Source organism: Diplodia seriata (assembly GCF_021436955.1).
Source record: "Diplodia seriata strain FDS-637 chromosome Unknown scaffold_2, whole genome shotgun sequence".
Classification (NCBI taxonomy): Eukaryota; Fungi; Ascomycota; class Dothideomycetes; order Botryosphaeriales; family Botryosphaeriaceae; genus Diplodia; species Diplodia seriata.
In genome coordinates this window covers 3,328,288-3,349,611 of record NW_027117309.1, presented here as the reverse complement: position 1 = coordinate 3,349,611, position 21,324 = coordinate 3,328,288, and the positions used below count along the sequence as shown (strand labels likewise).

The 21,324-nt window shown below is 56.6% G+C and overlaps 5 protein-coding genes across 5 annotated transcripts; all 5 read right to left on the bottom strand.

The window, feature by feature from the left end:
- Positions 1–3,568: 3,568 nt before the first annotated feature.
- SLS55_002348 (uncharacterized protein) lies at positions 3,569–5,846 on the bottom strand (the record flags this gene model as incomplete). Its single annotated transcript, XM_066773830.1, has 4 exons — positions 3,569–3,689; positions 3,851–4,015; positions 4,119–5,586; positions 5,636–5,846. 4 exons carry the CDS (start codon positions 5,844–5,846, stop codon positions 3,569–3,571), a joined length of 1,965 nt encoding a protein of 654 aa, XP_066636397.1.
- Positions 5,847–6,980: 1,134 nt separating this feature from the next.
- Positions 6,981–11,036, bottom strand: SLS55_002347 (uncharacterized protein; the record flags this gene model as incomplete). Its single annotated transcript, XM_066773829.1, has 2 exons — positions 6,981–8,109; positions 8,326–11,036. 2 exons carry the CDS (start codon positions 11,034–11,036, stop codon positions 6,981–6,983), a joined length of 3,840 nt encoding a protein of 1,279 aa, XP_066636396.1.
- A 2,189-nt stretch (positions 11,037–13,225) lies between these two features.
- On the bottom strand, positions 13,226–13,723 carry SLS55_002346 (uncharacterized protein; the record flags this gene model as incomplete). Its single annotated transcript, XM_066773828.1, has 1 exon — positions 13,226–13,723. The coding sequence occupies one exon, from the start codon at positions 13,721–13,723 to the stop codon at positions 13,226–13,228; it is 498 nt and encodes a 165-aa protein (XP_066636395.1).
- Positions 13,724–16,635: 2,912 nt separating this feature from the next.
- On the bottom strand, positions 16,636–18,174 carry SLS55_002345 (uncharacterized protein; the record flags this gene model as incomplete). Its single annotated transcript, XM_066773827.1, has 3 exons — positions 16,636–16,811; positions 16,886–17,552; positions 17,710–18,174. The coding sequence occupies 3 exons, from the start codon at positions 18,172–18,174 to the stop codon at positions 16,636–16,638; spliced, it is 1,308 nt and encodes a 435-aa protein (XP_066636394.1).
- Positions 18,175–18,870: 696 nt separating this feature from the next.
- MUQ1 (choline phosphate cytidylyltransferase) lies at positions 18,871–20,470 on the bottom strand (the record flags this gene model as incomplete). The annotated part of the gene is made up of 5 exons (XM_066773826.1): positions 18,871–19,239; positions 19,297–20,074; positions 20,131–20,248; positions 20,297–20,414; positions 20,465–20,470. 5 exons carry the CDS (start codon positions 20,468–20,470, stop codon positions 18,871–18,873), a joined length of 1,389 nt encoding a protein of 462 aa, XP_066636393.1.
- Positions 20,471–21,324: the final 854 nt, after the last annotated feature.

Sequence of the window (21,324 nt, the reverse complement as noted above, 5' to 3'; positions counted from 1 at the left end):
CAAGGCAAAAATACCCAGGGGGAAAAAGGCAGACTAGGAGGTGTTTTCAATTCTTCGCTTTAATGAAGAGGCTTTGAAGATTTGGGCGCCTCGAAATGGGATCCGTACATACATTATATACAGAAAGACCTTACCAGCCTGGCATACGAGTTCACATCCCATGCTTTTGAGAAAGCCGCACAGATTATAAGTCAGGCGCAGGTAAGACGAATGACGAAAGGTTTATTGAGAGGTCGTATGTGGAATACCAACTCATGATTGGCTGGCCTGTGGTTTTTGCAGCCCCCCCGGCCACGCGCGGCGCACCGAAACGTTCAGCCGCATTGCCATTGCCCATTTGCTGTGCGTATAAATCTTGACGACCCCCGGCCACGCAGCGGCGCAGTGAAACGTTCAGCCGCATTGCCATTTCCCATTTGCTGTGCATATAAATCTTGACGACCCCCGGCCACGCGCGGCGCACCGAAACGTTCAGCCGCATTGCCATTGCCCATTGGCTGTGCGTATAAATCTTGACGCCCCCTGGCCACGCGCGGCGCACGAAAAAGTTTAGCCGCATGGCCAGGGTCATGTGTATGAAACTAGATCGCTGTCTGGCTTATGGAGTTGCAGGGAATAGAACCCGGTCCCCGCTCTGAAGTCCGAAGATCTACTGTTCAACTGTTGCCGCCTTCCGGGCTCATCCGCGCCGTTACCTTATCTCACCAAATCACACACACCTACGCGCCACCCCACTGTATCCACCATCACAGACTACATATGCCAGGTTCCGCACATACACCGACAACGCCTCATGGAGCGTCCCCCCCGCACGTCGTGAGTATACTTTACAAGTGGGACTATAACGTGCAATGCGTGAAGGATCGGGGCTTAGAAACTTAGCGCGTGTCTTGTCTAGTCGTTTGGGCAATTAGAAGCGGTCGCCGATTTGCGTTGGTATGACGCCTCGATACTCTCCCATATTATCAAACTATTTCTCTCCTCACCAAACATCGGGTTTGTCCGGGAGATGCGCCCACACGTCATTCCACTTTCCACTCGAAGTTGCAACGCTCGCTCATTGGCGTTTGGGGGCACGAAACACATGGGCTTGAACACTCTTCAGACCAACTCAACTGTTAAGGTGTGGACGATTGCCGCGAGCATTTCTTTCAGGGGTTAACAATGAGGACGACATGCTCACGAACTTCACTGATCAAATTTATGACAAATATATCATTTGGAACCTTCAAACTGTTCGAGAGTGTTTTTTTGCCTTGAATTCAAGGAGACCATGTGTTCACATGCACCATCGAGAGCTTTGTGGCTGACAACGTGGCACAGCGAGGCACCCCAGCACCTCCAGCCACCACCAAGGTTATCTTGCATGCGAACCGATAAGATCCCCGCGAAATCAAGGAAAATCCTTCAAAGTGTCATGGCACGGTTCAGAGTGGGAGGTCGATCTAACGGTCGAATCTCGCCCAGCTCCGCAGCGCTCTCGCGATCTGTAACATATCAGCACATTGCAGGTTTGTCACAATCTGTCATGAATTACATACTTGACTGTAAAAACCTTCTCTGTCGCGAGCGATTGCCTAGAGCAGCCCGGTAAGGCTCGCTCTTCTTCCAAAGAAACATGAACAAAGGGACAATGGCGATGAAGAGTCCAACAAGGGCGACAACGGCCTCGGTTGACCACTTCTGGTGGTCCTGGCGCCCGAGGGCCGGAATGGTGTCTGCGAGCACGTGCGTTGAGAATCACTGGATCAGAAAGTCTTTGCGAGAATTACTTACAGTTGTTGGTAGGCTGAGTGGGAGGGGCTTGCATCATGGGCGATTGTGATTGGACCCTCTTCCAGCGGTTCTCTTTTTCTTCTTCTTTTTTTTTTTTTTTTTTTGGGATTTTTGGGGCCCAAATGATGTGCTGGTAGTGACTGGAGCCCCTGCAGTGATAAAAATATAACAATAACAGGAAATTTGCACGTAAATATAGTTGTAAAAGAAAAGAATTACGCGGCTCTCACACAATCGTGAGCAAGATACACCTTAAATAAGGTGAAGGGAATCTGAAGTCCGCTGCTTTGTGTCGAGATAACTGCTTGTGTCCACGACCTGTGCGGCTATATAAACTGCGATCGGGGACAGGCAGATCTTGACAGCAAGATGCGCGGCTCCATGCAATTGGCTTGCGCGACTGGCATCGTGATGGGGGCTGGAACCGGACGCACCCCGTGGTTGCCTGCTGACGGTTCGCATTTTTGCTAACTGCTTGCCTTGCACTCATAGACCAATACAGAGGGATTCCGCAGCCGACGGTTAGCGCGGAGTTGCTTTTTCATGGAAAACCTGAGCCTTAGCCTATCATACCACCAGAATCAGCATACATTACCAATTCTGACCAGTCACATCCCCGGAGCAATCTATGACTCCCCCTGTTATGATTCTCGCGCTAACACTCCGGCGCAGGACCCCTCCGTACAGAAGGCAAACACACTAGCGAGACAAGACCGGCATGGCCCGCGCCTGTATCATATGTAAGTCGCCGCTTTAAAGCTCTCGATAGGAATCGTGAAAGTTGCAGGTCTATTACTCGTAGGCTTGCGGAGCCGCCTTTGCTCTTTCGACCGAGAGCATACATTTTCCATCACGTAATACCTTTCACCGTAGCTTTTGCGTTAGGTCACGTTCGAAAACTCAGAAGAGAAAGAAAAAGGTGTAGCTGCGTTGAAAGCTATTACCGTTGCGTCAGTTCAAAGTAGAAGTGGGCTTTCCGTTGTAGCCTCATGTTGTATCTACAAAGCTCCGTGGCTACCCTCCGAGATTTCCGTCTGTCCTTCGTCATCCCTTCATCCATTAATTTGGCCAAATCCTGTACGAATATATGTGCCTCAGCACCTTAACTTGCTAATGTCCTTCAGTTTACAACGTGAAGCTCACTCTATTGCTGAGCAGCACTGAGGTTATCAAGTTTCATTGTTGGTGATTGCAGTAGAAAGACCGGATTGAGGATTTGTGTTCAAACCCGGTGATCACGGAGGCTTGAGAGTTGCTCGTATTTGTTTGAGTAGTTGCCACCAAAGTATCGATCGATGTTGTTTTCCGACTGCCACAATACCTATGAGCTGCGAACAATTAGAAGCAAAAACAGTGGTGCTCAGATGCCAATGATATAGGATGGTAAGCCGGCTGCTCCACATAAAGTAAGCCGAAACGCGCGGGGTGTGCATGCACGCAACAGCAGAACACGAGGCTGACAGGCAAAGCGAGAGGGCCGAGCCAGTCATTTCTCCGCTGAGGAGGTGGCTCGGCTCAACGTAAGGGGCTGTGATACCCCGACCGCGCAGCATTCGGGGCGAACGTGCAGATGCTGCGCCGACCGGTGAAGTATTGCGCCAATCCTCTTGGGGTTTCTGCCGAGACGTATGCTTGTGTAGACGATTACGGAAGGTGCGACAGAGCTTAGCATGCGATCAAGCATCCTGATAATTACTATGACGTCTCAAGCAGAAGCCTCCCCTTTCACACTCCATTATCCATCCATGAAACGGGAAAGAGCCGTTCGGACGAGGATATCTCAGCGGCTGACCTACACATATCGGCGCCAGTTTGAACGGTCCCATCTCTCAAACGCCAGCCTCTTCTCCTCTTCCGACTTCCACTTCCGCTCTATGGTCTCAGCCTGACTTACATCGAACAGCTCGTCGAAGCTCGCATTCGCCACAGTAAGATTGCACCTGCTCAGCGTCAGTGAATCCGTTCGCACCCACCATATCCTCTACAGAGACCGGGAAGACGACCACCAGCTGATGCCGGTATGTTCTCTCCTCTGGGTCTGTCTATCTTGTCAACACCATCAAGAGTGACTTACCATGCAAGATGAAGCTCCTCCTCTTCGATTTTCGCACGAGCGACCACGATGCCTTCCCTGTACATCTCAAATCTCTTCTGAAGCTTCGTCTCCTCATCCAGCGATTCGTCCTTCTCGATCTCCCTCGACGCCGTCTCGTCTTCCTGCGCCAGCGGCCTCAAGTACCTGAGCTAAGGAGTCAGTTTACCAAGGCAAAAAGGAAAGAGAAAATGGTAAGTGGGAGGGGAGGGGAGGCGGGGGGAGGGGAGAGAGTGGAGGAAGGACTTACATCGAATACATAACCTCCTTCGTCCTCAACGCCTCCCGATCGACAAAGATGCAATACTCCTCCCTCCCTCTCGTCAGAGAGCCCGCGCACTCGAAGCACTCCACCGCCAACCTCAACACGTCGTCCATGCCCCCGTCCTGCTCGCCCTCCCACTCCACGAACGCGTACGGCCCGTCATCCTCGCTGACGTCCCCCCCGTCGTACACCTCCTGATGCATCAACTCCACGATCCCCTTCAACCCCCTCTCCCCCTCCCCCTCCCCCTCCCCTTTGGTCAGGAAAAAGCATGGATGCGCCTCGTTCAGGGCGCCCTCGTCCGCGAACTTCCACCGCGGCGGGTCGACGAAGAAGCGCGCGTCGGGCCCGAGCAGGCATTCGACTCGGTCCGTCGGCGGGAAGACCGGGCTGCCGGGCCCTTTCTCTTCACGCTTCTGGATCAGCTCCACCCGCGAGCAGTACGAGTAGCTGCGGTTGCGGGGGCCGAGGATGGTGGGCCACAGGCGCATCAGGTTGTTTCCCTCGGCGCGCAGGCCGGCGCGGCTGACGAGGGTGGGATTGCCCCTGTCTTGCCATTCGGCGAGGATGACGGGTATGTCGTCGTCGTCATCTCCGTACTGATCCGCGGCCGGGTCGACATCCAAGAACAAGGCCACCGTCCGGCTCGGCCTCTCGTTATGGTGCAGGATGCGCTGCCACAGGCGCCAAAACTCGCGGCGCGAAGCCGGCATCCCGTCCCGCTTCCAGGGGTAAATGACCGCCTTCGTCGCCACGTCCGCGTCGTCCTTCACGCCCTTGCTGTTGGCCGCTCTCAGCTTTTCGTTCAGCGCCGCCGTCGACGCCTCGACGTCCCTCAGCGGCACCAGCGCGTGGAACTCGAGCACGTCGTGGTCGTTCAGCACGAACGTCGGCGCCGCCGTGAGCTCCTCGATCGGCTCCGGCTGCGCGAGCTCCTCCCTGATGGCGTCGGCGAGCTCGAGCGGGAGGGCGGGGCAGCCGGGCGCGGCGCCGGCCAGAGCCTGGGCGACGGACCGGTCGAGGGCGCGCTGCGCGCGGACGGAGGCGGCCGAGTTGAAGAGCGGGAGGGACCAGTCGTGCAGCACGAAGCCGACGCCGCCGTACAGGCCGCCGGGGCGGCAGAAGGTTCGGCCTCGGTCCTCTTCGAAGGCGGCGGCGGTGCGGTTGACCGTGATCGGTTCCTCGTCGCCTTGCTGCGTGAGGATGCGGACGGCTTGGTCGAGGGGGAAGCGCTTCGCCGCGACTTCTGGTTGCAGCAGCTCGTCCCCAGGGTCGGTTTTGCTGGATGCTGACGGTGGCGAGGTTTGCAGGATGATCATGGAGCACTCCGGTTTCTCGCCGGGACGCTTCTGGCCGCAGAGGTGGCGGTAGGTCAGGTTGTCGACAACGGCGATTTTCGTCCATCCTTTTTCTCTTGCTTTGCACGCGGCGAGGAAGAGCTCGGATGTCGAGCCTAAGAGGTGTCAGCTATCCCCGCCTCGTAGATGGACAGGACTGTGAACCTTCAGTCTTCTCTTTTTCAAGTTTCCTCTGCCTAGTGCAATCTACGACGGACACGACCTTCGGCTCAGACGTGTTTCTCGTCTTCGGATGCAGGCATTGTTCCAGCGCCTCATTCAACTTTTCTCGTCCATCCGTCGCTGTAGGTAAGCACAAGCACACAATCAGAGCGGCGTCCGGCTCATGATGCGGGAGATCTGGAAGACACGACATTTTTCCAGCGCGTCTGATTATGTCGAGTCGGTGGAACTGGGGTAATATATATATCAAGTGCTGCAAGCAGGCATCAGCGGCACCACTGTGGGTCCTCACAAGCTGTCGATTGGCTGAGGGGCGGTTGAGGAAGCATTGCAGCCTTGTTAGTGTGTCGGCTGTTGGAAGATGAGCGCTCTTGCTTTCCGTAAGCGCGGAAGGTGGGGTGGTGGGCTGCCTGTGAGACGATGACGTAGATCGCGCTGCATAGTGATCCCTGCTCGCTCTCCATCTACAACACCATCTTACATCTGGTTAGATGGGCACAAAAATAAACCGCTTACTAACCCTAGCGTTGTTCGACTATCTTGCTATTCGCTAGTCTCCCTCTGTGCACTTCCGAAACAAGCTCTCGTGTTTGGCTTTAGGCACGTGGGGATCTGTTGGTGACCGAGCTTATAGACAGCCGCTAGTAGCACCAACATTTCCCCAGCCACGAGAGACACACGTCCACTTTTGAATCAATAATCTTCTTCTCCCCATTCCTAGCTGACTACCTAATCTCATCGTCCGCAGCCCCATGACTACTTCCACATCAATAACCATCAATATCATCTACAACGTCCTTGCATCCCGCTCCTAATTTCAATCTCCAAGCCAAGAGGAATCTAAGATATGCCTCCACCCAAAACGAATGGAAATACTACAAGCAAGAACGAAGGAAGAGTCAAACGAGGCAATGCGAACTGCCATCGAAGGGATACAATCAACAATACCCGCCGCCCGACCGTAGGTAGCCAACACCCTGAGCAAAAACACCCAAAAAACACCCGTACCCTTGCCAAAGGCCAAACCCAGCCTTGTTGCCCGAACCCCCAAAGATAAGCAGAACAAATCAAGAAAGACGAAGAAGAAGAAGAAGAAAAGAGAAGAGAAGAAAAAAACTACTCCAAGCATGATCTGGTGTATCGTCCATCGTGATCACATCGCTCAATCTATACCGCTGGAGAAGGGATAGGGAAAAATGGAAAAGATATAAGGTTCCCATACTTGGGAAACCAATGCCCATGAACGCAGAAAAGAAGAAGAATCAACGACCCTACGGTGGGTGACAAGAAGATTCGAGCCCGCCCGTCACCCGCTGTGACCCGCGATTTAGCCCCGGTTCCTCAACTCAATCTCCTTGATCAAATCCTTCACACTACCACCGCCCTCACTCCGGACCGATGTCTTACTCTTGCTTCTCTCCCCGAGCCCCGGCCTCTCCAACGACTGCCTGTTCACCGGCGGCGTCGTCAGCACCAAGCCCCTCTTGCGGCTCCGACTTCTTGTATCCTCCCGCTCCCTGCGCAACTCGCGCAAGTTCTTCTCGCTCGGGCGGCCGCGCATCGGCGCTGACGTCGGCGTTTCGGGCGCCGTCATTGTCGTTCCGAGCGTCGAGCTGCTGTCCGCTCGGGGATTGGTGCCGTAAGGAGAGATCAGGGAAGCCGCCGTGTTACTTGACGTTACGCCGCTTGACCTGGTGAGTTGAGAGAGCGACGGCGGAGGAACTAGTGGTTCCTCGTCCTCGCTGTCGGGCGGCGGGAAGGCGGGGGAGACTGGGGGAGGCTTGTAGAGTGGTTGAAGATCTGGGAGGGAACCAGGGCGTCGCATGTCTGGCGGAGGAGATGAGGAGGTTATTGCGGCTGGACGGGGGCGAAGTTTGGGCGGAGGCGCAAGTTCTAAAGGTGGCTGCAGCGTCGCCCTTGCCTTGCCTTTGGGTGTGGGTGTTTTATCGAGGTCCAAGAGTAGATCATCAGCGGCGGCGATGGCGGCGGGTGGGCTCGAGATGGACTCGTCGTCGGCTCCCAGACGCTCAACGCGCTGCTTCCCTTTGCTTCCGCTTGGAACACGCGAGCCTTTTGCCTCGTCCGACGTCTCGCCACTGCCTAACTCGGAGTCGACGTTGACTACCCGAAGTGGTTGTCTTGGAACTGTGAACATGACTTGGACGACACGCCCTTCTGCGGCGGCTTCCACATCCCAATCTTCACCCTCCTGGTATGCGTCAAGACTTTCCCTGCTCTTCCCAGGGTCCGGTGTTGCGACGGCCCAGTCTCCTTCATCTCGCCTGTCCGATGGCCACATTGGCGATGCCGGGTCTTCCGACCAAGCCTTGGAGCCGCGCTTGGATTTCCAAAAGGACGCATCACTATTTGCGCGGCGCGGCGGATTGACATTGTCGCCTCCCGTAGAAGGGCGGCTGCCGCTGGTCGACTCTCCGATCCCAACGCCGGATCCCGACCTCCGGTGCCGTCTCAGTTTGGTTGGACTGTTGGTTCCACTATTGCGGTTACCTGCACCATTACCAAACCAGCCTGATCCGTCATCTTCGTTCGTGTGGCGCCGACGACGATGAATGCTGGAGGTGAGTGATTGAGTTCGATCATGGGAATTGCTGTGGCGATGGCTAGACGAAGGTCGGCGTGCAAGAGCGAGTCGGACTGAACCTCTAATCCACGATTTGCTGCGATCCTGTGTAGCGAAGGAGTTGTCAACTGGCGTCGACAGGTCCAGCGTGTCAGAAGAAGCGGCGTGTGTGAGTCTGCGGAGTGTCTCCGGGTTTTGGTGCAGAGGAGTCGTAGGTTGGTTTTGCTCTTGAGGCTGCTCGAATGAGCCTTCCGGGTAGAAGTCGACCGGTGTGTGGACCTGATTCGGGGATTCTTTATCAGAGCTGGGGCTTGAGGGGTAATTAGATGGGGCTGGAAGATCGTCAACATCCTGTGGTCGGCCACCAAGAAGAGCTTCTCCTTCGGCTTGAAGTTTTGCGAAGGATGATTTCGCAGTTTTAAAGGAATCGGCATCTGCGTTCGTGCGTGGACCGTTCCCGATGCTCTCGCCCGAACCCCGAGTGGCCAAACTCTGCCCAGGAGGAATCTGCAAGGATAATTGATGACGTTCCCTGACCGGGCTAGTGTTAGGTGTGTTGAAGGGATTTGTGAACGATGCCATGATAGCAGCCGATGCATTGGAAAGCGTCCGGGCTACACTCGCTGCGCCTGAGCGTGCAGAAATCATGGAGAGAGCGGATCTTGCGCTCTGATCGCTGAGGTTGGACTCGGTGCGCTCAGAGGTGTCAGTAGACTGTGGGTTAGAGCGTCCGGAGCTTGATCCACCGTTGGCAACCAGCTCCCAATTCGGCGAAACAGATCGCACATCTGCTATTCGCGCTTGCGCTACTGACGACGGTCCGGGTTGAATGACTGGCTGTTTTCCACTGGATTTGAGACTTGTTGGAAAGTGGACCACGTTTTGCGGCATGGGAACAGGATGGCTCCTGAGCGGATCGGGGTCGAGGAAGGGATCCTGGCCAGGGGTAGGGGTGTACGAAGCCGATGAAAGAGTGGAGAATCGATTCTCTGCTGTGCGAGGCCGCTCGCTCATTTCGGGCATACCGGTCCGCTCGTTTGTTACGGACTCGATCTCATCCTCTTCGTCAATGGGGTGGATGTTGCCTGAGCCCTGGTTCATACGGCTGTCGTCGTAACGCGGCGCTTGGTGGTATGCTCGGCCGTTCAGACTGCGGCGCAGGCCGCGAGTGGGACTCGGGATCTCGACGAGCAAACCTGTTCTCTCCGCCTCCTGGGATTGTTGATTCTTCCATCCTAGGCGATTGTTCAAAAACCATGGATCAACAGCAAGCGCTGCCGCTTCACGGTCGTTGAGATATTCGGAATAGTTCCCTCCGTTGTCATACGGCTCATTTCCTTGCAAACCGTACCCACCGCGAGAGAAGTCCCTCTCGATCTGCTTTTCCCGGACTTCTCGCTTCTTTCGGAGATATCGTTTATACCAGAAGTAGAAAATCGTCATGGCGAGAACAGCAGCTAGCCCGATTCCCAAGCCAGCACCCAGCCCGGCCTTGGATGGGGATGAATCCGAGGAGTCGCTCGATGTGTCTGAATTCGGTTGATACTCGGATAGCCAGGTATTTGACGTAACGTTGAAGAAAAGGCTCTGGGTGTTTTGCGCTAAATCGGCCCTGGACTTCAGCCGAGAGGAGGTCGAAGAGATAGAGTAGCCGCCGGCAACCATCATGACATCTCCGGAAAGCATGACAGCACCGTGACCATAGATTCCGCCTCCGTTTGCGAGACCCGATCCTGTTGTTGTGGGGACCGTCCACTCCCAGGATCCATCCCCACCATAGCCTTCACCAACGTTTAGAATCGCCAACTGCGGGTCGGCTGGGGTGTTGACGTCGCCAACCCAACCACCGAAAACAATAATCTTGGAGCCATCTGCAGTCAAGAGCGCCGTATGACCTGAACGAGGTTCCACCTCGGTTACTTGGTTTCGCTTGGCCAGATCCGTATGCTCCTGCGTGGGTTGGTCGACACCAAGGAAGGTCCAGGTGGCTTGCGGCAGCGAATAAAGAGCGACCTGGGACATGTTGATGTAGGCGGTTTGCGTATGTCCCCCGATCAGGACAAAGTTTTGTTGTTGGTCCCTCGAGCCGTTATCCCCGTTGGAATAGGTTGGGGCCAGACCTACCAATGCAAAGCCCGCCTCCGCAACAGGTGGGCCGCGAGTTGGCGCGACGTTCAGAGAGAACTGCGTGGTGGAGTCGGGCCCCAGCTGAAGCATGGTGTTGGAGTAATTAGCGGAGCCCTGCCAGTCATCCTGGGTCGCGGCTGCGTAAGGACACATGCCACCAAAGACGAACAGGCTGCTGTTTGATCCATCTTCTGAACTCGAGAACGATAGACCGCCGGCGAGGAAACTCGGCGCAAGTAGCGAACTCTGGCCGACATCACCGAGCACAACGTCTGCCTGCGACCAGGTGCCGTTCCCATCACCACCTATCTCGAAGGTCCAGGTCTTTGCATCTTGCGCCGAGTCCGTGCATGCGCCGGCGTAAACGGTGAAATTGCCGTCAGCTTCCACGACAGGTATGTATGGAACCGCATCGGCGGCAGAGGACCATGGGAGAGTAGAGTAGAGGGTGGTGTAGTTGAGGCTCGCCGGGTCGAGCGAAGAAGTAACGTCGATTGAGCGCAACTGGGCCTGGTTGGGGGCGCTCGTGGCAGGACCAAAGATGTAGACCAGGCCGTCTTCCTTGGAGGAGCGGAAGAGTCTCGTGGGATGGTAAGGCAGCTGTGCGTGTACGGACTGGGCCAGCAGGAGGAGGAACAGGCCGAAAGAAGGGTCGAACAGTCGCGGGCTGTCCATTGCCCTGGGTTGCGCGGTGGAGGGCAGGCGCGTCGCGGCTAGTGGGCGGTTGCGATGCGTCTAGCAGGACATGGCAGCGGGACTGGCAGCGGGACTGAAGCAGCAGCCAGACCGTGCGCAGGCTGATATCATGCACGGGGAGACGGTGCAGCGGTCTCGAACTCTCAGGCGAAAGCGGTCTTGCGAGTGGGCGATCTTGTGGAGGGCATGCGGTGGAGCGCGTCACGATTTGGTAGATGGAAAGTCAGAGGCTGGGAGCTGGGGCGCGGCCGGCGGATGGGCCGCTGTAAACACATGCAACCAGCCTCGCGGGTGGCCCATTGCGCAAGCAGGCCGCCATGCTTTTTCTTCAAGCGTCTAGATCCACGTGCAGCCGGCGCTGGCTCGATGCGGCCAATGGAATGGAGCCGGAGCAGATGCGCGACATGGAGCGACCCTGGCGTTGGCGTTACTGGCATTCCCGCAGGTAGCCCTAGCAACGAGCGCCCGGCGGGTTGCGTGGCTGGGTGCGGCAGGCTGGCTCGCCTGACAGCATGCAGCCCGCCCACCACTGCACATCGAACTCGGGCGACGCGGAGGCCTGTGCTGCGCAACGGCGGCGCGCATCATGCGCGACGGACGGGACGGCGGACGGGCGATGGCAGCGGGTGGGGGATGGATGGTTGGTCTCGGGCGTTCGCTGGGGCGCCGGCGCAGGCAGACGCGCTGCAGGCTCGCGCGAGTTCGCGTCGCGTCGCGGGGCTGTTGATCCGCCTGTGACCAGCCGGCAGATCGGCCTCGAGTCAGTCGGGCAGGGTCTATTCCAACTTCAACGCTCTCCGCTGCCCACCTTCAGCGACCCAACTCCACTGCGCGCTCATGCGCCGCGCAATCGCGCCGTACTCGCTTCGCCTCCCTAGCAACCCAGAGGTAAGGCTGACTGCCGACCTTCCGGCACACGCCGGTTCCTCTTTGCACCCTACGTGTCCGCCAAGCAATTTGCTGCTGCCAGGCATTCCTGGCCCACCCACGAGGTGCAGACGTCACTTAAATTGCACGCACTTTAAGCATCAAAATTTTCCGGGCGAAAGCAGCCCAACCGCGGCTCTGTGCGGCGACGTGACGTCGCGAATGTCGACGTCTCTGCAACTACAACCACTCGGTGCCAGCCGTTATCCGACCAAATCAGGTTATCATTTTTTTTTCTCGCAAGCGTCGCCTATGAGACACGTTTATGCTGCTATAGCTTAGCGGACCAATTAATGCTGGCGGCCAAGCCCTTTTCAGCTTGGAAAGGGTCTGTCTACTCGGAAACCGCACCGTCACGACTCACGACCACCATTATGGCGTACCGTCTTATTACCCAATCGGCACCATCGCTCCCGGCAATATCCGGACCAGCTTCCGAAGGGCGCTTTTCATCCGTTGTGACGAGTGCGATTGCGCTTCCGCTTTCGCCTAATCTTCAACTCCGCCATGCTGCAGCCCGCCTAAATTCGATATCGCTCAATATCTCATGTCTTAAGCGACTCAGCTGCGTCGAAACAAGGTTCGGGTGCCTGCCGGACAAGCTTTCTGAAACGGTTCTTCGTCTACGCGTTCAGCCAAGTCATGTGGTGTCGTTCGTTTGAGTGAACCCATTCGCTGCGAGAGGAAGGTACACACTACCAAACGTCGTCCTCTCGCTCTGATGGTCTGATCGGTCATAATTCATTTCTTCTTCCAAACGGGATCGGACCGGACGTTTTGCCGAGCTGATAAATCAAGAAACAAAATCAGTGATGAACCCAGGTGTGGGAAGGTGAAGCGAGACATCCCTAGAGATCGCTGCCTCCATCTAGGCCGTGTCATTGTTTTGGGCCTTCGGTATCTACCGAAAAGGCGAGGTATGGTTCTCAATCGGCCAGTGCATAGCTCACCTTTGCAACTTGTTCAGATGCCACGACAACGGTAATCACCGAGCATCGAGAGATGGTTCCAGTTGAGTATAGTTCCTTAAATTTGATGTGTTTTTTATACAATACACGCTCAGCATTCCGAAGGAAGTTTCCACCTCAGTCGTCTCTGCAACCGTTACTCCTCAAATCAGTTCGCGAAAAGCAAGTGGAAGAAAAAAAAAGAACCAACAAAACAAAAAAATACAGATCGTAAAGCAAACATAATTCGTTAATGAGAGCATCACCGACTCTCGAGGCGCAGGTCTAAGCTGACTAGACCACATTGACGTCAACATCCAACTCAACCGCGAGCTGCAAGATAAGATCCTTCGCCTCATCCTTACTCAGCGCCCCAGTCGTGCGCTTCTTGGGGCTGTCCAGCACAGCCGTGCTAGCGATCTTGTCCAGGTTCAAAATCCCGTTATCGGCCTGCGCCTTCGTGCCCAGCGCCGCCTTGACCTTCTCGGTGCCCACCTTGCTGCTGGAGACGGCGACGCCCTTGAGGTCCGTCAGCCTCGTGTCCGGCTCGGCGATGATCGTGGCGTCGCGGGCGGCGAGCTTCACGTCGGCGGCGGCGGCGGCTTGGATGATAAGTTTGACGGCGGCGTCCACCTTGGTGGCATCGACCAAGTCGGCGTTCTTGAGGGCTGCGGCTATGTCGGCAGCGACGGAGGCGCTGAGGGCGGCGTCGGCTGTAGTCGTGGGGGCGGGCAGGGCGTAGATAGCCGTGCTGAGGGTGAGGAGGGTGAGGAGGATGTAGCCGGCGCGCATCTTGGCGGTGGTTGGTAGTGGGGTGTCCTGAGAGGAGTGGAGGTTTGATTGGAAGTGTTGGTGAGTCGGTTTGGTGGGCTCTTTCCGCTTTCTGAGAGGAGTTTGGAGTTGTTGAAGAAGTAGAGGGATGAGGAGCTGTGGTGTTCTGGTTGAGAGAAAGACGTGCGTTCGTCCATCTTTATACGCTCATTCTCGACAGATGACGGTCCGGAGATACACGTACAGCTTGCTTGCTCCAGGCTCTCTTACTCGCACCAGGTATTCCCACACATCTGGCCCGCCTGCCTCGTGCTCTCCGAGAGAACAATCCTCGGCGCTGGTTCTACAGGCCCACTTGGAGAAGTGATAGTCAACAGCACGGTTCTCTCCAATTGGCGGATATCAGGGAGGTACTTCCGCATCAGGTAAAGAGATGCCCCTGCGTTCCCTATTGAGGCAAAACGATTCCCAGCTACCCGAACTACCAAGGTAGGCGAACCTAGATTGCAGCGGCCGTCGCTGCAAACAGCGATCTGAAGTGTGGAAGGACCCTTGCTACACTCAATAAAGTCTAGGTTAGTGGCCCAGGGTAGCACTGCCTTGGACGTAACCACTGCTCTGGATACAGGTCCTGCTCGGTATCAGGGGAAGCGTAGCTGCCGAGGCAGAGAATATGGCCAAGGCCTTTCTAGAACTGCACCGGCTTCTTCTAGAACTTTTGACCCCTATTATTGGAAATACTGCAGCCAAAGCGGTATCTCATTTTACGCTATTTCGACCCAAGTTATCGTTCCCAGGATGCTCACAATGTCCTATTGGATGTTTGCCCTTCGCACAGCCACTTTTCCGCCTTATCCGTGCTGAAGCGCAAAAAAGACACACCTCCGAGCTCCGACCACAATACGCTTCAATGCAGGAGAGCCAGTTGGGAATCATCAGTCTGCGCAAGACTACAAGGATACGATTTGAGTTGTCAAACAGATGCAGTCATTGTTCCTCTCCGACAAAGGTACAAAGAGATCACCTTCACCCAATCCCCTTTTCTTGGCATTCAAACTCTGGCGCGGAGCAATCTCCAGGAAAATTCTTGCCAAGCAACAACTACTACTGCCTCGCACCCTTACTTCGGCACGTCATCCATGTGCAGGCCAGGGGAAGTTTCCGCGCCGACCTCGTTGCCGTGGCCGTTTCCGGCGAAGCGAGCGTTCTCCTCTCGGTTCAAAGTAACCAAGTCGGGTTTGCTGTTAGTAATGGGGCCTTCGATGGAGACAACATTTTCGAGATCAACAGCTAAAGAGGAGCAGCAGATGTTGTCTATACACAAATCGAAGGCGTCATTGTCTTGGCAAAGGTCAGTGGGAATCCAGGGTCATGATATTGCTCCACTGGATTTGCAATCCTTCGACTCGTTTGAAGACCGACTACCATCGCTGAGACGAGGAGTAAAGCACTGATACCCCTTCACAAAGTTCCAGTGACTATTCGGCGAGACGTTCTCGAGCCTGAACGATATCTCGTGAAGATTGAAACAAATTGTGTGAGATGGACTATACCTTAGCAACAGGGCAACCCGGCAAAAAAAAAAAAAAAAAAGACACCGACAAAATGAAAGTGAGATCAAATTGTAAGCTGTCATGAGGAGGAATAACAAAGCGTAAGACTGCCTGAGACTGGTGCCTCCTACCCAGCACCCAACCCCAAGTTCCCACCCACGGGCGATACACGTCCACCACTGCCCAAGAACTCCCATGATCAACAATTTCCTCGTTTAGGATTTCTCAAAGACACCAAAGCGGAAGTCGTCAAAAGCCATCGAAGTCATCAACCAAACAAACCATCCACTCATCAATCTGCCCGCCAGCCGCCCGCACGCCTCCCCCTGCGGGCCGCACCCGCCGCCGCCTCATCCGTCCCATCCAAACCCTACATCTGCGCGGGGTCTCCAAAAAGCCTTTGGCCGAAAGCAGAAGACCTACTGTTCCTTCGCGGTGGTTGGAACCGCCGGCACCGCACCCCTCTCATATTACCAGCCTCCTTCGCCGTTCGCGCTCACAAACGATCCTTCTCGTCGGCGTCGTCGTCGTCATCATCATAATCGTCGTCTTCATCTTCGTCATCGTCTCCGCGTCGTCGTCGCAGTCTGGGACCTCGAAGCGATTATCATCAAGGTCGACGGCGAGCCCGAGACAAATCCTGAGATGTTCTCACGATGTTCCGGTCACTGGTTATGCTTATGCCACGTAATTCGTAAGGCTGTGCCAGACGGGAGGTAGGAAACCTGTTTTCACGTGACGTTACTTGGGATCCAGTCGGATCCCAGTGTGGTGGCAGACAGCTCCGCCACATCGCTATTTCAGCAAAAAGTAAACGTGCTTGGTCTTTTGTCTGTGCAGCTTTCTTTCGGAGAATTTGCCGACTGCTTCGTGCGGAGATGGAATCTGACCTCAGTGTCCAACAGATTGAGGAAGTCTACCCTACAGATGGCGGTGCCGACGGAGCCACCGATGGACGAAAAGAGCAGCAGTACGGCGAGCACGATGGCGAGGTCGGAGTGGGCGACAGCGGCGTTGATGGCGGTTTCCTGAACACGCTGTCACTGATCAGGTACAGTGGGCAGGCTTCTGATGCCTCAGGCGCACACGCTAAGGCACTGCCTTGATTTACCACCGCCGGCCAAACCCTCTTCCTCTCCTCGTAGTGGCTTTTACCGTAGTCTCAACACGAGTAGATCGCTCCCCTTGCGGCTCCCCAGCACACGCCGAATCCGCAGGTTTCCGAAGCCCGCTTATTCAGATCGATGTCAACATGATCGGCGTCTCTGAACACCAGCTTCAAGAAGAACCCATTATTATTTCACTCTTAGAGTCAAGCAAGGCCCCGCGGTATCTCTAAATAATAACACTAAACGAAAGGATCAGACCCAGATTAAAGCGCTACAACCGCGCCTTAGGGAAAGCACGAGACTTCGGTGACCATTTGGCGTATGGGTGATCGATCGTCGAGGGTATCAGATGGTCCACTTCCAGCGTGTTCACCAGGCCGGGATGCACCTGGCTCAGGTCCGTGATGCCGAGCAACTTCATCGTCGTCTCCAGCTCATCTTTCATCACTGTTGTCGCTTCGTTAGCAAACCGTCCAGGAAACAGGTTCCAGTTGTATCAAAGAGTTAAGGGCATTACTCACCATCAATGAAATGCTCGACACCAGGTTGACCGTAGTTCAACGCATAGAGGAAGTGCCTACCCATGCCAACCGCCGTAGCACCCAAGCACAGGCACTTCAAAATATCTGTGCCACGCCTGATGCCGCCATCGACGTACACCTCCAGCTTATCGAACACTTCGGGCGAGTTCTTCTGCAAATCGAGGAGGATCAAGACGGAAGACGGCGCCGTGTCGAGGCTCCTGCCGCCATGATTGCTCAGCACGATGCCCTGCACGCCGGCCTGCGCGGCGAGGCGGGCGTCGGCGGCGCCCTGGATGCCCTTCAGCACGATGGGCAGGTCGGTGACGGTGCGCAGCCAGCGCAGGTCGTCCCACGTGAGGCTGGCGTCGATGTACGAGCCCATGATGCGGCCGAGGCCACCGCCCTTCTTGTCGTTGACGGCTTTGGCGCCCGTCATCGGCGCCGACAAGCCCTCGTCGGCGCGCACCCGCTCGTCCGCCTCGCGCTTCCCCGGCACTGGCGCGTCCACCGTCACGAAAATGGCCTTGATGCCCTTCGGCAGCGACGCCAGCAGCCGCTCGGACGCTGCTCGGTCCCTGTTGACGTACAGCTGGAAGAAAAAGGGGTGATCCGGCGGTGCGTTCGGCAGGATCTGATCGACCGAGTACGAGGCATTGGTTGAAATCTGTGGGTCGAACAAAGACGGCCGTCAGCCTTCTGGCGTTGCCACCACCTTTCGCTGAGATGCTCTCCCGAAGCCCTTCACCCCTCAATGGCAGGTGGAAGATTTCGTGGTAAAGTGCACCGAACGTGGGGTTGTCCCGCCCCGGGTTAGAACGTACCGTCTGCGCGACACCCTTGCTTCCACATGCCGCCGCCATCGCCTTCTCACCCTCCGGATGTACCAGCCGAGCCATGGCCGCAGGGCTGACGAACAACGGCACCTGTACATCGCACCCGAGTATGCGCGTGCGCGTGTCCACCCGCGACACGTCCTTCAGCACGCGCGGCCGCCACCATATCCGGTCGAAGCTGCTCTTGTTCGCGTCGCGCGTGATCTCGTCCGTCGCCGCCGATGAGTAGAAGGCCCACGTCTTCTGCGCCAGCGTCCGCGACGCCACTGACTCGAAGTCGTATGAGTTCAGTAGCGTGTCCAGCGGCGGTTTCTCATGAGCCTGCAGCTCTGTCGTAGCGGTTGGCGGCGGCTTCACAAATCCTTGCTTGGCGTTCGGTGGATGTGAGGGCTTGGTGTTCAGCTGCGCCTCCAGGTCTTCGATGCGGTATGGTAATTGCTTGGGGTCGGCCATTGTGAAAGTGTGGTATGTAACGTCAAAGAGGAGTAGGCAAGGGAAGATGAACAGTTATTTTGGGAAACCACCAAAGTCTCGCTGGGAACCGGACGGTTAAGAAGCAGCCTGTCATAGCTCCCTCGAGCTCCAATTGCCGGAAAATCGATTCCGTCATGACAGCAACACCACGAAGCTCAATCCTGGCGCATCGTCAGGCCGGTCGGGGAATGGTTGATCGCGGGGCGGCGGAGGCGGGTGACGTCGGCGACCGGCATCTGGTTGCTCGAATTGCGGGGAGACATTCGGCTCCATCGGCGAGATGACCGGCCGACGCACCCGATGTCGGGGTCGGGATTCTATTCCCCATGAGGATCTGAGCGCTCGGACTGACCTTCCTAACCTCATGAGCTCTCAACGTCGACTCATCAATGTCGGGATTTCTAAGTTCTCTGTAATAGGGTTGGGCCTGGACCGCCATGGCTTGCTTGCAGTTCTTCCACAAAACATATGCCTTCGTTCGTGTTGTCAATGCGTCGGTATTTATATATATCCATTCGATTCGTGATATCCACAAGCATCTGCTTGCTATTATGTTGAACTTTTATCCTCTGTACAGCCAACATCTGCATCCAGATCATGGGCATGTTGAAGCCTTGTTCCTTCCATCATGTACGTTCTCATTCATAAGCGGTCGAGGTAGCAGGTGAACATGCCCTACGACCGTCTTTCACGTTCAGCATCACGCTCAGCTTCCATCGCCTTAGCCTCTCTTTCCAGTTCCTCTCGGCGCCTGATTGCATCTTCGCCAGCTCCTTTGACGCCCTTCTTCCGCTGCCGCTCTTCGTACATGGCTCTGCTTGCCATGATGCGTTCGACAATTTCACCAGCGTTGACGTGTTGGAAATCGTGCGCAGGAACCTCATGGAAGATTCCGAGCTCCTTGGCATCCTTGTAGGGGTCTTCGACAGACGACATAAACGAGGTAGGGCCATGGTAAACGACGTTGGGAGTTCCATATGGAAGCGAATTTAGGAACGCCGGAGTGGGCGTGAATGGAGCGGAGAAGACCACGGCATTGATGTACTGTCACACAGGTTTATGAGCACATTGCCAGATTAGGCATGCGGATACTGGGCCTACCTTGCATTGAAGAACGCATAAGCCGCGTTCGAATACGTTCATGATAGGGTAGTTGATGCCCTTCCAGTGGTTGATAACCTCATCGTCGTGGATACCAGCAACCACATAGTACGGGCTGTAGTCGGAACCGGTCTCGGCGATTCGCTGCTGGGTGGCCTCGGCGGAGTACCAGTCGCGTTTCTTGCCTTCTTCTTCCTCAAGCAGGGCGACCTGTCGCAGAAACTCGATATGACCGGAAGAGAACAGGTCGAACCCGCCATCGACATAGACCACGCGCTGGCCCTTGCGAGGTGCAGTTCCCGGGACCATCTTGGAGCATTTTCCAGACCCACTCGCCGCGCTGGGTTCTGCGGCTTTGTCCTGCTCACCATGCCACACCCAGACCTCACTGCCTGGCGCCAGACCAGTCTCGTCCGAGGCGTAGACTTTGATTCTTTCCTTCAGCTCCGCACCCGTTCTCTTCCTCTCCTCCTCGCTGCCACTGCCCTCTTCGCCCGTCAGAACATTTTCCAGGCTCTTGATAAAGTGTCCCTTGGTACACAGAAGCATGCGCCCAACCAGGTCGGTGGTTGAAATGCCGGGTGTGCGCTTCACAATCTTGAAGCGACCGGCAGCCTTCACGAAGCGGTAGCAGTCTTCACCCGAGGCGTCCGACGTGATGTCATCGCCGTGAACGACATACTTGCAGCCGTAATGGGAGATCCAGGGCAGCGAGGTCACGTACGGGGCGTGGGGGACTGATTTGGTAGCCCAGCGGCAGGCGTCTACGGCAGCAACGCTTGAGCGGGCGTCAGCGGACGCGATCGCGGTCGGGGGAGGCGGGGGTGGACTGACCGTTCTTTCAGAGTCATGACCGTGGGCCCCTTATTCTCGAGGATAGCTTCGTCCGAGTGGACGCCGACGAGCAGCTCGGAGCCCAGCTGGCGGGCCTGCAAGATGGCGCCGGCATGGCCTGCGGGGATTGGTCATTATTCAAAATAGCAGGAACGGAGAGGCGTACCGTGGTGGGCAAAGTCGAAGCAGCCATCAATCCAAATGCGGTCGTCGGCTATGGGCACATCGTCCTGCGGGTCGACGGGCCATTGGCCACGCGCGGGCACGTATTCGGCTGCTTCGGCCTGGGGCGAGGTCAGCGCGGGGCGGCAGCGACAAGGGCATCGTGGCGCACACTCATGGCGGTGTTCGAGACAGTTGCAGAGATGCTGTTCGTGGCAGGGTGCATGTGCATCAGCGAGGGGCAGCAGCGCGGGGCTCTCTCGCCGCTCAGGGACCAGCAATCCAGGGACAAGCGCGCCACCGGCATTCAGCTTGCCTTAACGCGCGCCCGTTGCGACTCGACCGACGCCACGCATGACTCGGCGGGCGCGGGCCTCCGGCCAGCTGGACGTGCTTTCAATGCCTCGACGATCAATTCGTGCGCGCTCAGCAGTGCAATTTCGTGCGCATCGTTCATCAGCGGAGGCACTCGCTGCTAGACATGTCCACTTGCGACTCTGACTCCGCTCGCCTGCCCTGGACGCCGCGCTTCCAGTGACGGACAACGATTCGCGGCTCGCAGCGCGACTGTCGGCGCCTCACGATTGGGCTTAGGCGTTCCTTACCACAGCCTCTCCCGTCCCTGAGCGGCCCCTGGGCCTGGGTATCATGGTCGCCTCCTCCACCGCGCCCACCTCGACCTCGGGCGCAACATCGCACTCGTTCCTGCCGCGCAAGCCCTCGCTTTTCCGCCGCGACAGATCGCGCAACAAAGACGGCAACGGCGCCGACCTGCCTCCCCGCAGCAGCACGCCCCAACCCCGATCGGTGACGCCCGTCCCGCCTATCGACGAGTCAGAGGCCGTTTCGAGCACCTCGCCGCCGCATCGCGGGAAGCATTCCTCGCGGCACAGCTTCGCCTCGTCCGTCGCAGACTTCGGCTCCAACCTGCGTCGCTCTGCCTCCCTGCGCTCCTCATCCTCCAATTCCGCCAAGGAGCAGCCGCTGCCGTCGTCGTCCCTGGCCCAGGCCACCCTCTCCCCCGACAAGCCC